The sequence below is a fragment of the Trematomus bernacchii genome, unplaced genomic scaffold (genome assembly GCF_902827165.1).
Source record: "Trematomus bernacchii unplaced genomic scaffold, fTreBer1.1, whole genome shotgun sequence".
NCBI classification, from domain to species: domain Eukaryota; kingdom Metazoa; phylum Chordata; class Actinopteri; order Perciformes; family Nototheniidae; genus Trematomus; species Trematomus bernacchii.
The window spans coordinates 18,389,558-18,400,724 of record NW_022987593.1 but is presented as its reverse complement, the minus strand read 5'-3'; the positions used below and the strand labels follow the sequence as shown (position 1 = coordinate 18,400,724).

General features: G+C 39.2%; 1 protein-coding gene across 1 annotated transcript in view; it reads right to left on the bottom strand.

The window, feature by feature from the left end:
* Positions 1-587: 587 nt before the first annotated feature.
* Positions 588-11,167, bottom strand: part of LOC117482034 (complement C3-like) — a 44,955-nt gene continuing 34,375 nt past the window's right edge. The window contains exons 28-41 of the mRNA XM_034129995.1: positions 10,931-11,087; positions 9,571-9,734; positions 8,723-8,878; positions 8,404-8,463; positions 7,988-8,078; positions 7,783-7,834; positions 7,600-7,687; positions 7,141-7,230; positions 6,730-6,835; positions 6,469-6,558; positions 5,917-6,000; positions 4,276-4,356; positions 3,943-4,090; positions 588-1,349 (exon numbers count right to left, since the gene is read on the bottom strand). Of these exons, the coding sequence (XP_033985886.1) occupies positions 1,205-1,349; positions 3,943-4,090; positions 4,276-4,356; positions 5,917-6,000; positions 6,469-6,558; positions 6,730-6,835; positions 7,141-7,230; positions 7,600-7,687; positions 7,783-7,834; positions 7,988-8,078; positions 8,404-8,463; positions 8,723-8,878; positions 9,571-9,734; positions 10,931-11,087 (1,512 nt within the window). The 3' untranslated portion in view covers positions 588-1,204. The remainder of the gene's footprint in view (positions 1,350-3,942; positions 4,091-4,275; positions 4,357-5,916; positions 6,001-6,468; positions 6,559-6,729; positions 6,836-7,140; positions 7,231-7,599; positions 7,688-7,782; positions 7,835-7,987; positions 8,079-8,403; positions 8,464-8,722; positions 8,879-9,570; positions 9,735-10,930; positions 11,088-11,167) is intronic.

Genomic DNA, 11,167 nt, shown 5'->3' with positions numbered 1-11,167 from the left:
TGTTTCTTCTCTGTTCTCTCTGCCGTCAGGTTGCTTCTGTTTGCAGAGAGATGCTAAACACTGAGATGTGAGAAACTGACATGCCTGTTAGTGGCAACCCAACATGAACACACACATCACACTCATAATAAAAAGGACTGGTAGGACTTTATCAACAACACGTTTCACTTTAGCTCATGTCACAGATATCAATATGACAGTTTCACTATTTGTTATCCATTTGAAGAAAGCTATAATACCCTTAAAGAGGCTGTTTAGTGTCATGCTATTACTTTGCTGCTGTCTGACTTCATTCTTCCTCATTCTTTGATATCAATAGACTAAGAAACAAAACTGTGTTGTCCTTTATTGCACATGCTTTAGCTTTAAAATAATCCATGCATCTATCTGTGTGGGCAGTTGTTTGCCGGAAATGGTTTGCAACTGCCTGTCTTGGTGATGTTTTATTAATTTGTGGCAGCTAGTCGTATTTAGTCTTTCCTTTCATTGTGGGGGAAACTTCTGAAGCATTTGGAGACAGGACTCAGAGAGACACGAGGAGAGCTGGAGCTTTGATGGCAAACACTGACGGTTTATTTGGAGCTTCGGCCGGAGAATTCACAAGACATGTCAAAGGGTCACGGTCTGACCACACGGTTGAGATGCCACAATCAATTCTGAAGAAAACTTCCTCTGGTAGATGTTTTAAACTAGTTTGCTCAGGGTAATCAACATTATTCACTAGATAGACTAAACAGCTGGGGACACTGAATTACTTGCAGAGCCTCGAAGATTTCACACCTTGGGTTCATCAAACCCCGAGAAGGAAGTGTTCCATATGTCCCCATAACAATAAACTATCTCTGACCGAGAGTTGCCCAGTCATAAACTGGTAACAACAACAAATGGCTAAGGCAGCCCCTCCTTAAGGGATATAACAGTTGCCAAGGTTGGTCATCTGCGTCAGAGGGCAAAAGGTAAACATGTATGGACAATTATTCCCTGACATTCATGATATCATTACAGTAAAGAAAAAACGTTATGGGTGTGGGTTGACAAACAAAACTGCACCTACAGTTAATTCTTTACATTTTGAAACACAAACAACATGTTATTCAATCCCTTTTCTACAGGCTTTAGCCCTAAAATGATCTTTGCATCTTCATGTGTACAGTTGTCTTCACAGTGGCACAGGTGAAGGTGTGCAGCTGCCTCTCACACAGCTCTACAGCCTGCAGGAGTTGACAGAGAGTTCCTCTGCAGTATCATGGAGGCTCTTGCATTTAGCTTGCAGTTCAGGACTGCTGGAGCACTCTGCAGGCGTCGGCCAGCGCTCCACCCAGGTGTCCTTCCCCAACATGTAGATGAACCTGACGGACAGGGAGGAAGGAGACAAGTTCACACAGTTTAGTTGTTTTACTCCTTGAGCTTGAAGTTAGAAGATGTGCAAGAAATTGGGAAATTATCTGCTACAAATAGCTCAAGTAGGACGTATAACCATTGTTTCATTGAGAAATGTTGATCAGATATTTAGAAAGCATGGCTATAATCAGGTGTGCACATAACTTTTTGAGTGAGTTACTCAGATGAGTACCAGGAGACAGCGTTTGGTACTCACCCCACATGAAGCGTGGTGTTAATAAGTGCAGTCTTCCTCACTGTCCTCCTCAGTGTCTCCTTCACTGTCCTCTATTTACACTTCTTGCATGCTAGATGATGAAGATGATGAAGATGCACCTCCCTGTCTCTTTGTAAGCATCCAATTTGCTTTCTCCAAAACTTGTTGCCAAAACTGTGAAGTCCTTGCATTTCCTGAGGCCAAGTTGAAGGATCAAATACTAAGAAATTATCACATGACTTGAAGTCATATCTGATTTCAGAGGTGGGAAGTAACAAAGTACACTTATTCAAGTACTGTACTTAGGTACAATTTAAGATACTTGTAGTTTACTTGAGTATTTCTATTTTATGCTACTTTGTACTTCTACTCCACTACAGTTCAGAGGTAAATCATGTACTTTTCTTCCACTACATTTATTTAATACCTTTAGTTACTTTACAGATGTGGATGAATGATGTGAAAATATAATCAAGTGTTAAATCAGACTTTAGTTCCACCTGGAGTAAATTCACAAGCTACCCTGCAGTATACAAAGTCATTCAAACTAATTTTTAAACACTTTAATGATCAATAATTATAAAACATATCACATACATTATTATGAAATGGACCAATCTGCACAATGACTACTTTTACTGTCGCTACTTTAACTAGATTTTGATGATAATACTTTTCTAATTTTACTTGAGTAACACTTCATCCACCTCTGTCTGATTTCAAACTCTTCCATTAACAGCCTGAGTAAGTTTGCAGCTGTGTGTTTTACTCCACTTTGTTGTAAATAAAACTGCAGCAGCTTGACCACAGAGCGTGAAGGTTGTGATCAGCTGATTTTGCGCAGTTCTCCAGTGTGTGCGCGGGGCACAGAATGTGCACAGGGGAGTCTCCCTCGCCAGTTGACGTAGTTTTGGTACAATTCTGTTGTACACACCGACGTTAACAGCAGCCCCGTCTGTGCACACGGCGACCAACTCTGTCGTCCAGTGATCTTAGCCTCTGCCTCCTGTGAAGCTTCACAGGTCCGTCGGTTATGTCCTGCGCGGCACGGCCAGCACCCAGTTCAATCAGTCATAGAAAGTCTGAAGATTTTAGCAGGGAGCGAAACGGCAAAGTGGCTGCTTAATGTCTTTGTTTTTTTTGGACATGTCTAATAATTTACTCCACTGAGTGTTGACAAGAAACATGTGTAGGCGAAATATGTGTTTTGTTTTGATGACCTATCAGGTACGCAAAGGCGCGTTGTGACACAAGTGACGTTACTCATTTCAGATTGTTGCCGCGCATGCGTACCTGCGTACCAGTTATGTGCACCCCTGGCTATAATACTCTAACAGGAAAAATCAATGTAATGTTTTGTAATGTCTGAGCAGGCTTGGGGATTGATTTTAACGGAATAATCAGGATACAAAATAAAGGAACTGTATTCCCTTACAATAACATAAAAAGAGATGTAATCAGATTACTGTTACATTTCTAAAACTAGCAGGATAAAAAAGATCATATAGTGTTTGTTGTAAAAGGATCAGATGTTATCTCTTCTCTGAAAGCTGTACTGTTTTTTGTACTGTTTTTTGTACTGTTAAATATTCTCAGAATCCAGAAATTCTTAAGATTCTGACTTCCTGAATTTTTTTATAATTCTAACTTTTTCTGATTTATACAAATTCTGACTTATTTTTCTAGAATTCTGATTCAGATTTTTACTCAAAATTTCACTTTTTTTTTAATTCCTGACTTTTTATATAATTCTTACTTTTTTTTGGAAAAATTCTAAGTGGATCAGATGTTATGTCTTCTGTTAGCTGTACTGTTCTGTAGGCTCATACTTTAAGTGTGAATCTATACTTCTACTGCCTGAATCTGCTTTATGGTTTTCACTTTCTTTGGTTCATTTGTTCTGTTTCTAATTCAGCAGGTGAACCTATATGTTCATAGGATAGTCTGTGTGAGCTTAATACACTAGTACGTGCTCATGTGTTTCAGTGCTGGTGTATAAGCTGCTGCCTGAATATGCTGAATGAAAGGCAGGTTTTCCTATCAATACAATTATACTGATCCTAAATATCTTGGTTTCTTCTTTTCTAAGTTCTGTTGTCTTACATAATACACTTAGTAAAAAACATCTTATTGTTATTTATTTGCATCACATTTGGTATTTAGGTTTACATCACTTTTATAGTATATTACTTTTTTCATAATAAAACATCACAGAACCTCAACTTCTGGACGGACTTAACGTGTCAAAGTGATGAGACAAACTTACACTCTTAGTAACTTCCTTTATTAGAAGTTGAGTAGCTACACATATTTTATGCAACAGGTGTATTTAATGTGTTTCTCACCTGTTGGTGTCAGAGTCGATGTTCCACTGGTCCTCTTTGGGCCCCATGACGAGGTACTGGGAGCCCTGCTGCAGGTTCAGGTCATCTCTGCAGCCTCCGTGAGACATGAAGACCCTCTTCTGACCCACCTCAACTCCAGACTCCACACCTGGAGGGAAGGGGGAAGAGGTTTAGATAAAATGAAGCGGCATTGTTACATAAAACTATATAGAAATCGTCTTATTTTGTGTGACATATTCCCCTTTAAGTATTTTAATTAGTTGTGTCCTTCTGTTATGTTTTGCTCAGAATCCCTAAATTAACAAACAGAGCTGTTGAAAGACGCATACTCACCCAGCTTGATAACTTTTGTGATCTCCATCTCGTATTTGTCGTAGTAACTCTGGGTGACATTCAGCACCTTCATCTGGAAAACTGTACACAATAATAAGGTGTTAATGTTTCCCTATTTATAATTACGCCTTTCACAGCGATGCCAATACATCTGTTTGTCCCATTTGTGGACCGTTCCTTATGTTTTTCCCTAATATATCTTCTCCTGACAGTAGGGTAGAAGTTGTCAAATGTATACAGGAAATAATGCATCCCAAAAAGCACATCATACATTTCTACTTTCCACAGCCTAATTATAAATGCTGCAACAAATAATTGTACTAGTTGTGCGTTCACAGAGGGAAAATAAGTGAACGTTCAGCGCTGCGAGATTACAAGCCAATGGAAAGTCGCCAAAATCTCCCTGGATGGGGCAAATTACACGAGTGATGCAAAATTCATTCATGTAGTTATTTCAGCATCGTTTTAATACGTGTATTGCAATCAAATCAATGCTAAATGACTTAATTTAGTGTTCATACAGCTGTAGAAAACAAGATTGATTCAGGTTACTTGTGACTCACTTTAGAAAGGGATCATACCTCTCATTGAGCACATGACTAATGAACTCAGGCAGCATGGCTTCCTGAAGTATCTGTGACTTCAACACTATGTACAAGGCAGGAAACGTGGAGATTTGGCCATGGCTTTTAAACATTGTTTTAGCTACATGGAGATAAGCCCCGCCTCCTTGCCAATGCGTCTGTTTAAGTGACAAGAGGTAAGGGTTTCGCTTAGCAGCGGGAGTGAACACACCATTATACTAGCCAAAAACTAATTGAACACACATTAGTAGCTTGAGAGTGTAACACCTTCAAATTTAAATTGTTAAACTTGTATACATGCTAGATACAGCCATTGTTTAATCAAGAGCTATTAATCTTTTTTACATTTGTATTGAAGAATATTATTGATACTTTTTTCTGTATTTCATCAATCTCATATAGAGTGGTGCAGTGACGCGTCCCAAAACCCGGAAGTAAGCCGCGCATGGGTTCCCTCGACAAAAAAGCAATGGGATTTCTCCATAGGGTTTTGGAAAATAGCTCGAAATAAGGTCTGTGGAAAACGAACCTGTTAGATAAATGCACGTTTTGTTCAGCCGGATAATATCCACATGTCTACCCTACTTTTATAATTTTCGAACCATAAATATAATCGATAGATTTATGATCGATATTTTTATGATTAGAAAATTATAAAAGTACTTCGGGGTTTTAGGACGCGTCACTGCACCACTCTATTATCCTCTAATTTAAAATACTGTAATTGATCAAGACAACACATTTAGGGCGAATCAATAATAGTGTCATAAGTAGGTTTAATGCTCCAGTTTTTCAATTGAAAAATATAAATTGGGTTGGTTTTAGACCCTTAATTGCAATATTGTAAAAGCTTTTGACTGGTTATAACACAATGAAGACTTGAGACTTGTTCTGACCAAAGTTAGCATCAGCAGTATGTGTGTGTGTGTGTGTGTGTATGTGTTGTGTATGTGTATGTGTGTGTGTGTGTGTGTGTGTGTGTGTGTGTGTGTGTGTGTGTGTGTGTGTGTGTGTGTGTGTGTGTGTGTGTGTGTGTGTGAGAGAGACACCATCTCACCGTGGTGGAGAGTCGTGCAGGCAAACGTCTCTCTTTCTTTGTTCAGGAAGTTTTCACTGTCGCTTTTTGGAGTGCAGCAGTCACCTGGAGATTAGGATCATTTTAAAACATGTCTATGGACACCATTAACACACAAAAAACATGGTTAGTGAGGAATCAGCTCTGTCAACACGGAAGCAATCTCTTGCACTGCCTGTGCCGTAACCTGTTGCTATCTTCTTGCTATGTCAAGATTCAAAGGTTTATTGTCATATCATATACACAACTACGGTGCAGTATGTAATGAATGACAAGCTTGGGTCACAGATTCCTCAACAACGCAATTACAAGACATAACGCAATTAAAAAAACAACAACAGTTGTTGTATGTTTTGTTTTATTGTTTTTGTATTAGCATTTCCAGTATTGTTGCATGTTTTCACTGATTGTATTCACTTGATTGTTATCTTAATTTATTTTTAGTTTTTTAGGGTGACTTACATCTGTCAGGGGGACTACATATGAAAAAATAGCATTTTGTCTAGAGATAGAGCAGACTCGTTCACACTTCACCCTGCGTGCAGCGGCAGACGTTGTCTCTGCAGATCTGAGCGAGCTCCTCTCTGTCCTCCCTGGGAGTGTAGGTGTGAGTGCAGCGGTGATCTGACAGAGAGCAGAGACATTTTAAACATATTTTCTAAACTTGAAAAGGGTCATATTATATTTTTTTACTCCATTGCAGAGATATTATAAACAAAACAATATTTAAAGAACAGAGGATGTATTCTGAGTTCTGCAGTAGTTAGATGTAATCTGTGCTGGTCAGGATGTTACCTGGGTTGTAATACTCGTAGACGGTGACTGAGGACGGTTGCAGGAGGCCCACTTTGAACCTCTGCTGCAGCCTGAAGATCAGGATCTCTGGCTCTTTGTGAGACACCTGACACGAGGAGAGAGGAGAAAGATCATTTAGTGCAACAGAGAAGATAAACAAACATTACAGACAGTTTAGCAAGCTTGAGTTCCATCGTATGGACCCCCAAAGAGCTGATTTACTGACTTTTCGGTATAACAGTGCTGTCTACAGTTCTAAAAGTAACTTTCTTTGGATTTTCCTAAGCAAAGTTATCCAGATAACTCATTAAACCTGCTTATAAGAAATGACACATACAAATTGACATTAATCATTTTATTATGGAAGGACACCTTTAATTGTGCACAAACTCCCTCTCTTTGCAAACAAACCTTGAACAGGTGGATGATCAGAGAGCCTCTTTCACTCAGGTTATCAACGATCTTGAAGTCATTGATGTAATGGTCCACAGAGTTTGACAACTGGACAAAAACACACACATATACACAGAGTTAGAGTGAGAAACCTGGAACTAAACATGTGAACCGTTTCATCTGAGCTCTCATTTATCATAATGCAGAAACTTGGTTTTATCTTCTTAAAGGGATTTGTTGGGATGTTTTATTGGTATTCTGTTCTCAAGACAAATAAATAACCCTAACAGTGACTGACAGCATCACAAAGCATTTCAGCCACTTGCTCACGAGTCTGCTTGAATTGTGTCTTTCTTTGCAAGGATTAAAAATAACTATATATAATTAATCAAAGTTTATTATAAAAATTATCTATGAATGTTACATATTTGGAAATACACTCAACACTTTAAACTGGATGATCTGAAGGCAGATTACCCTCTCCAGGTCGGAGTTTTCTGGAGTAAAGCCGGTGGGCAGACTGATATCCAGAACCACCATCCGGACATCTGTAGGTCCTAAAGCCCTGTGGGGAAAAATCTGGATTATTTGAGTATTTATCTTCTTCACTTTTAGTAAGTAGTAAGTAAGAAAAAGGTTAAGACATTAACACAAACTCACCGCACTTTGATGGTGATCTGGTAGGACTTTTGTACATCTACTGGAGGTGTTTCTGTTACGGAAGGTTGGGTTGGTTATTAGTGGACTTTCGTTTACATATTTATATATTGCATTTGGGTAGGATATAGTTTGTTATTTAATTGTATTGTGTTAAAAATTATGTATACATTAATACAATGTAAGTTAGAAAATTATAATGTTTTACCACTGGATTCTTCGATGTTGACTTTGAGCTCAAAGTCCTTGCAGGGCATTTTTTCATCCACCTCATGCAGCTGGTTGTAATAAGTCACAACCTGGAATAAAACAAATCAAGTTTAATGGACGGACACAAGAGAAACCTATTAATAAAAGCTTTGTAGTTAAAAAAAAACACAAACACAAAAAAAACACTTCCTGACAGATTTCTGTGTTATGTTATGTATGGGTTTACCATCATTTTAAACTTAGTGAGTTATACAGACCCAATCTTCACTGACCCTTTTATTATAAATCATGGAGACCATGGAGTCTCTTTAAGTTGATCAAAGTACTCACATCTTCTTTACAGTAGCTCCTCTCTTAGCCCTTGCTATGTATATATATATTTATGGTAAACTATCATAATAAATGTGATCATACCTCCAGTATTCCTTGTCCATTCCCTTGAGCCTGCACTTCCAAATCCATACCAGCAGGCAGCTACGGAACAAAAGCACCAGAGAAGAAGAGATTATAAGTAAAACAAATGGAAAATACACTTCCTGATGTTGTCATTGCAACCAGTGGTGCCATTATATTTAAAAAAAGAAAAAGTCCTTCAAGATGACAGTTTGATGTGATTATACTCAACTGTGAGCTGGGCTGAGTTTCTGAACATCAATAGAGAAACACCCTGATACACTCAGTTTCTTCTACTCATGAACTATCCTGGTTTAACATGTAGTTTCATGTCTCTCACCCTGGAGGAGCGAGCAGCGTAGGAATTCTCGGGGTTGAAATGGTAACGGATTTCCTTGCGTCCTCTTAACCTGACGTCCACGTCCAGACTGAGGTCAGCAGGAGGAGGTTTGTGGATCAGGTACTCTGACAGAGCCTGAAGCACCACCATGGTGGACTGGGAGAGCATAGAGAAGAGAGGAATTTAATTTTCCAGTAACGACGTCTTCTGATCTTGACGATGAGATCTTTTTAATGTTAACATTATTTAGTAATCATTTGTGTGGATTTCAGGAATTAAGAAGAGCAAAACTTATTTTCATTCCATGTCTGAGCCCAGTCTGCTCTGATTGGTTAGCAGGCCAGCTCTGTTGTGATTGGTCAACCGCTTAGAGATGTCCTGTAGCCTATCATGTACAATGTGTTGGAGCGCTAGTGTTCCATAGTGATGTAATTAAGTTACAGAATTAAGAATCCAATATTTCTGCAACTTCTACTTACTTTCTGCATCTTAGAGGGAGACATTGAACCTTTTTTTAATACAGTAGTAAGAACATCTGTAAGAAGATGGGTTAAGATACAACTTTATTGTTCCCTTGTTGAAATGTAGAAGCTACCCTGCAGTAAATGTAGTACACAATAACACCACAATTAAACATTTTGATTTGTGACCGTTTAAAAAGAAGTGTTGATTCAGCTGTAGGAATTTTGAGGGCTCTAGTTTGTCGTGCTGTTGGACTATTTTGCATTATCTAGACAAAATAAAGCCCCTATCAGTGGTCGGTAGCCTAGAGCAGGTAAATTAACCTGAAGAAGACATTTCTGGATTTGCAGATCCCAGGTCAGCCAGCAGACTCTCCCTGCTGTTACCTGAGTGGAGCCGAACCCCCCTCCTATCCTCCGCTGGCTGTTCAGCCATTTAAACGGCGCTGCAGCTTCCTCCATGCGTCCCAGCTTGACCAGAGCCAGCAGGGCGTAGCCGGTCCCCTCCAAGGTGAACAAGGTGTTCTTACTGTCGGGCCAGTGGCTGCCACCTGCAGGAGACAGGAAACAGTGAAGGGGGAATGCAAAACAGAAGCACCGTGTCAGCGAAAGAGAACAACAATTTTATAAAATGAATGAATAAAGAGGTAACTAGCTGTCATTGCAAATAACATCATGGGTGGAATATGAACAATGGGCACAGACAACGAGACTACTAATCTGCACAAGTTTGAATGTGGTAACATTTATGTTTACTCAAGTCACTAACTAGACACACTTGAGAGAAGGCGGGGCTTATCTCCATGAATATACCAACAAATACAACAAAATAAACTTGTTTTGCCGTGATTTAATTGTAATACACGTTTAAAAATGATGCCGAAATAACTAAACACTGATAAGTAAAACCATGAATTAATGCTTTGGCATATCTACGGAAGGCAAAAACGTTTAAAATGTGTGTTAGAGATTGGATCGATTAGGCTGTGTTATAGCTTCTACATCCATACTCAAAATAACGTCATACAGACATGAATAAAGCAGCAAATTAATTTGCCTTGCCATATGTATTTCTATGCAATGATTTTTCTCCAATTTCTGAACAGATATGAAGTACTGTTGGGCTCTATGTGCTGTTGCTCAGAGCTAACAGCTGATACTTTGTTTTGATTTTCTGATTCCACGTCAGGGACGACATTACATTACATTACATTTAGCTGACGCTTTTATCCAAAGCGACTTACAATAAGTGCATTCGATTAGTACATTAGTACATTGTTAGTAATTCTATCGCTCGAAGTGGAGTCAGGCTGAGATTCTCACCACTGATTGGCTTTCACGAGACAGCCTCATAGGAATTTCTCCCTTGTGTTTAACTCGCGCCACGTCATTCATCGACCCAGTGTGAATGGTGTCTTCGCATTGACTTTACAGGCTATTAAGCCGCAAAATAAATGTGCTCGTGTCCGTTGCAAAAACACCAATAAAGCAAGATACACAGACTTGTGTTGTTAAGCCTTTGTTGTTGTTTTGTAGGAATCTTTCTGTGGTTTTGTGTTTTATATTTGTTATGTGTCATTTTATGTCTTTTTGAAGTTGTTTTATGTTTCCTTTTTTTTCTGGCTGGTAGTTGTCTCTTTGAGTGACAATTTGGCCCTGAAGTCTTAGGGTTATGCCCTAAGAGGGATCTCTCCAAAGGTAGGATCCTTCATAATGTACAAATGTAATGTGTGAGTATATGAGCTACCTGGAGCTGCAGCACTGAGTAAAGATTGTGTTGGGTTGTAGTTATGATCTTTCCCCAGCAGAGCCAGTGCGTAGGAGGCGATGGCCACAGTGTACGGCCTCCTCCCCGTCGTCTCCAGCGCTCTCTTCAGGTATTCAGCTGTCTTACTGAAAAGTACCTGCAGCAGACAGACATGTATGTATTTAAGAATGACTATCACCCTGATAAAAAGCGATCTAAAGGAAACAGACACCAGGG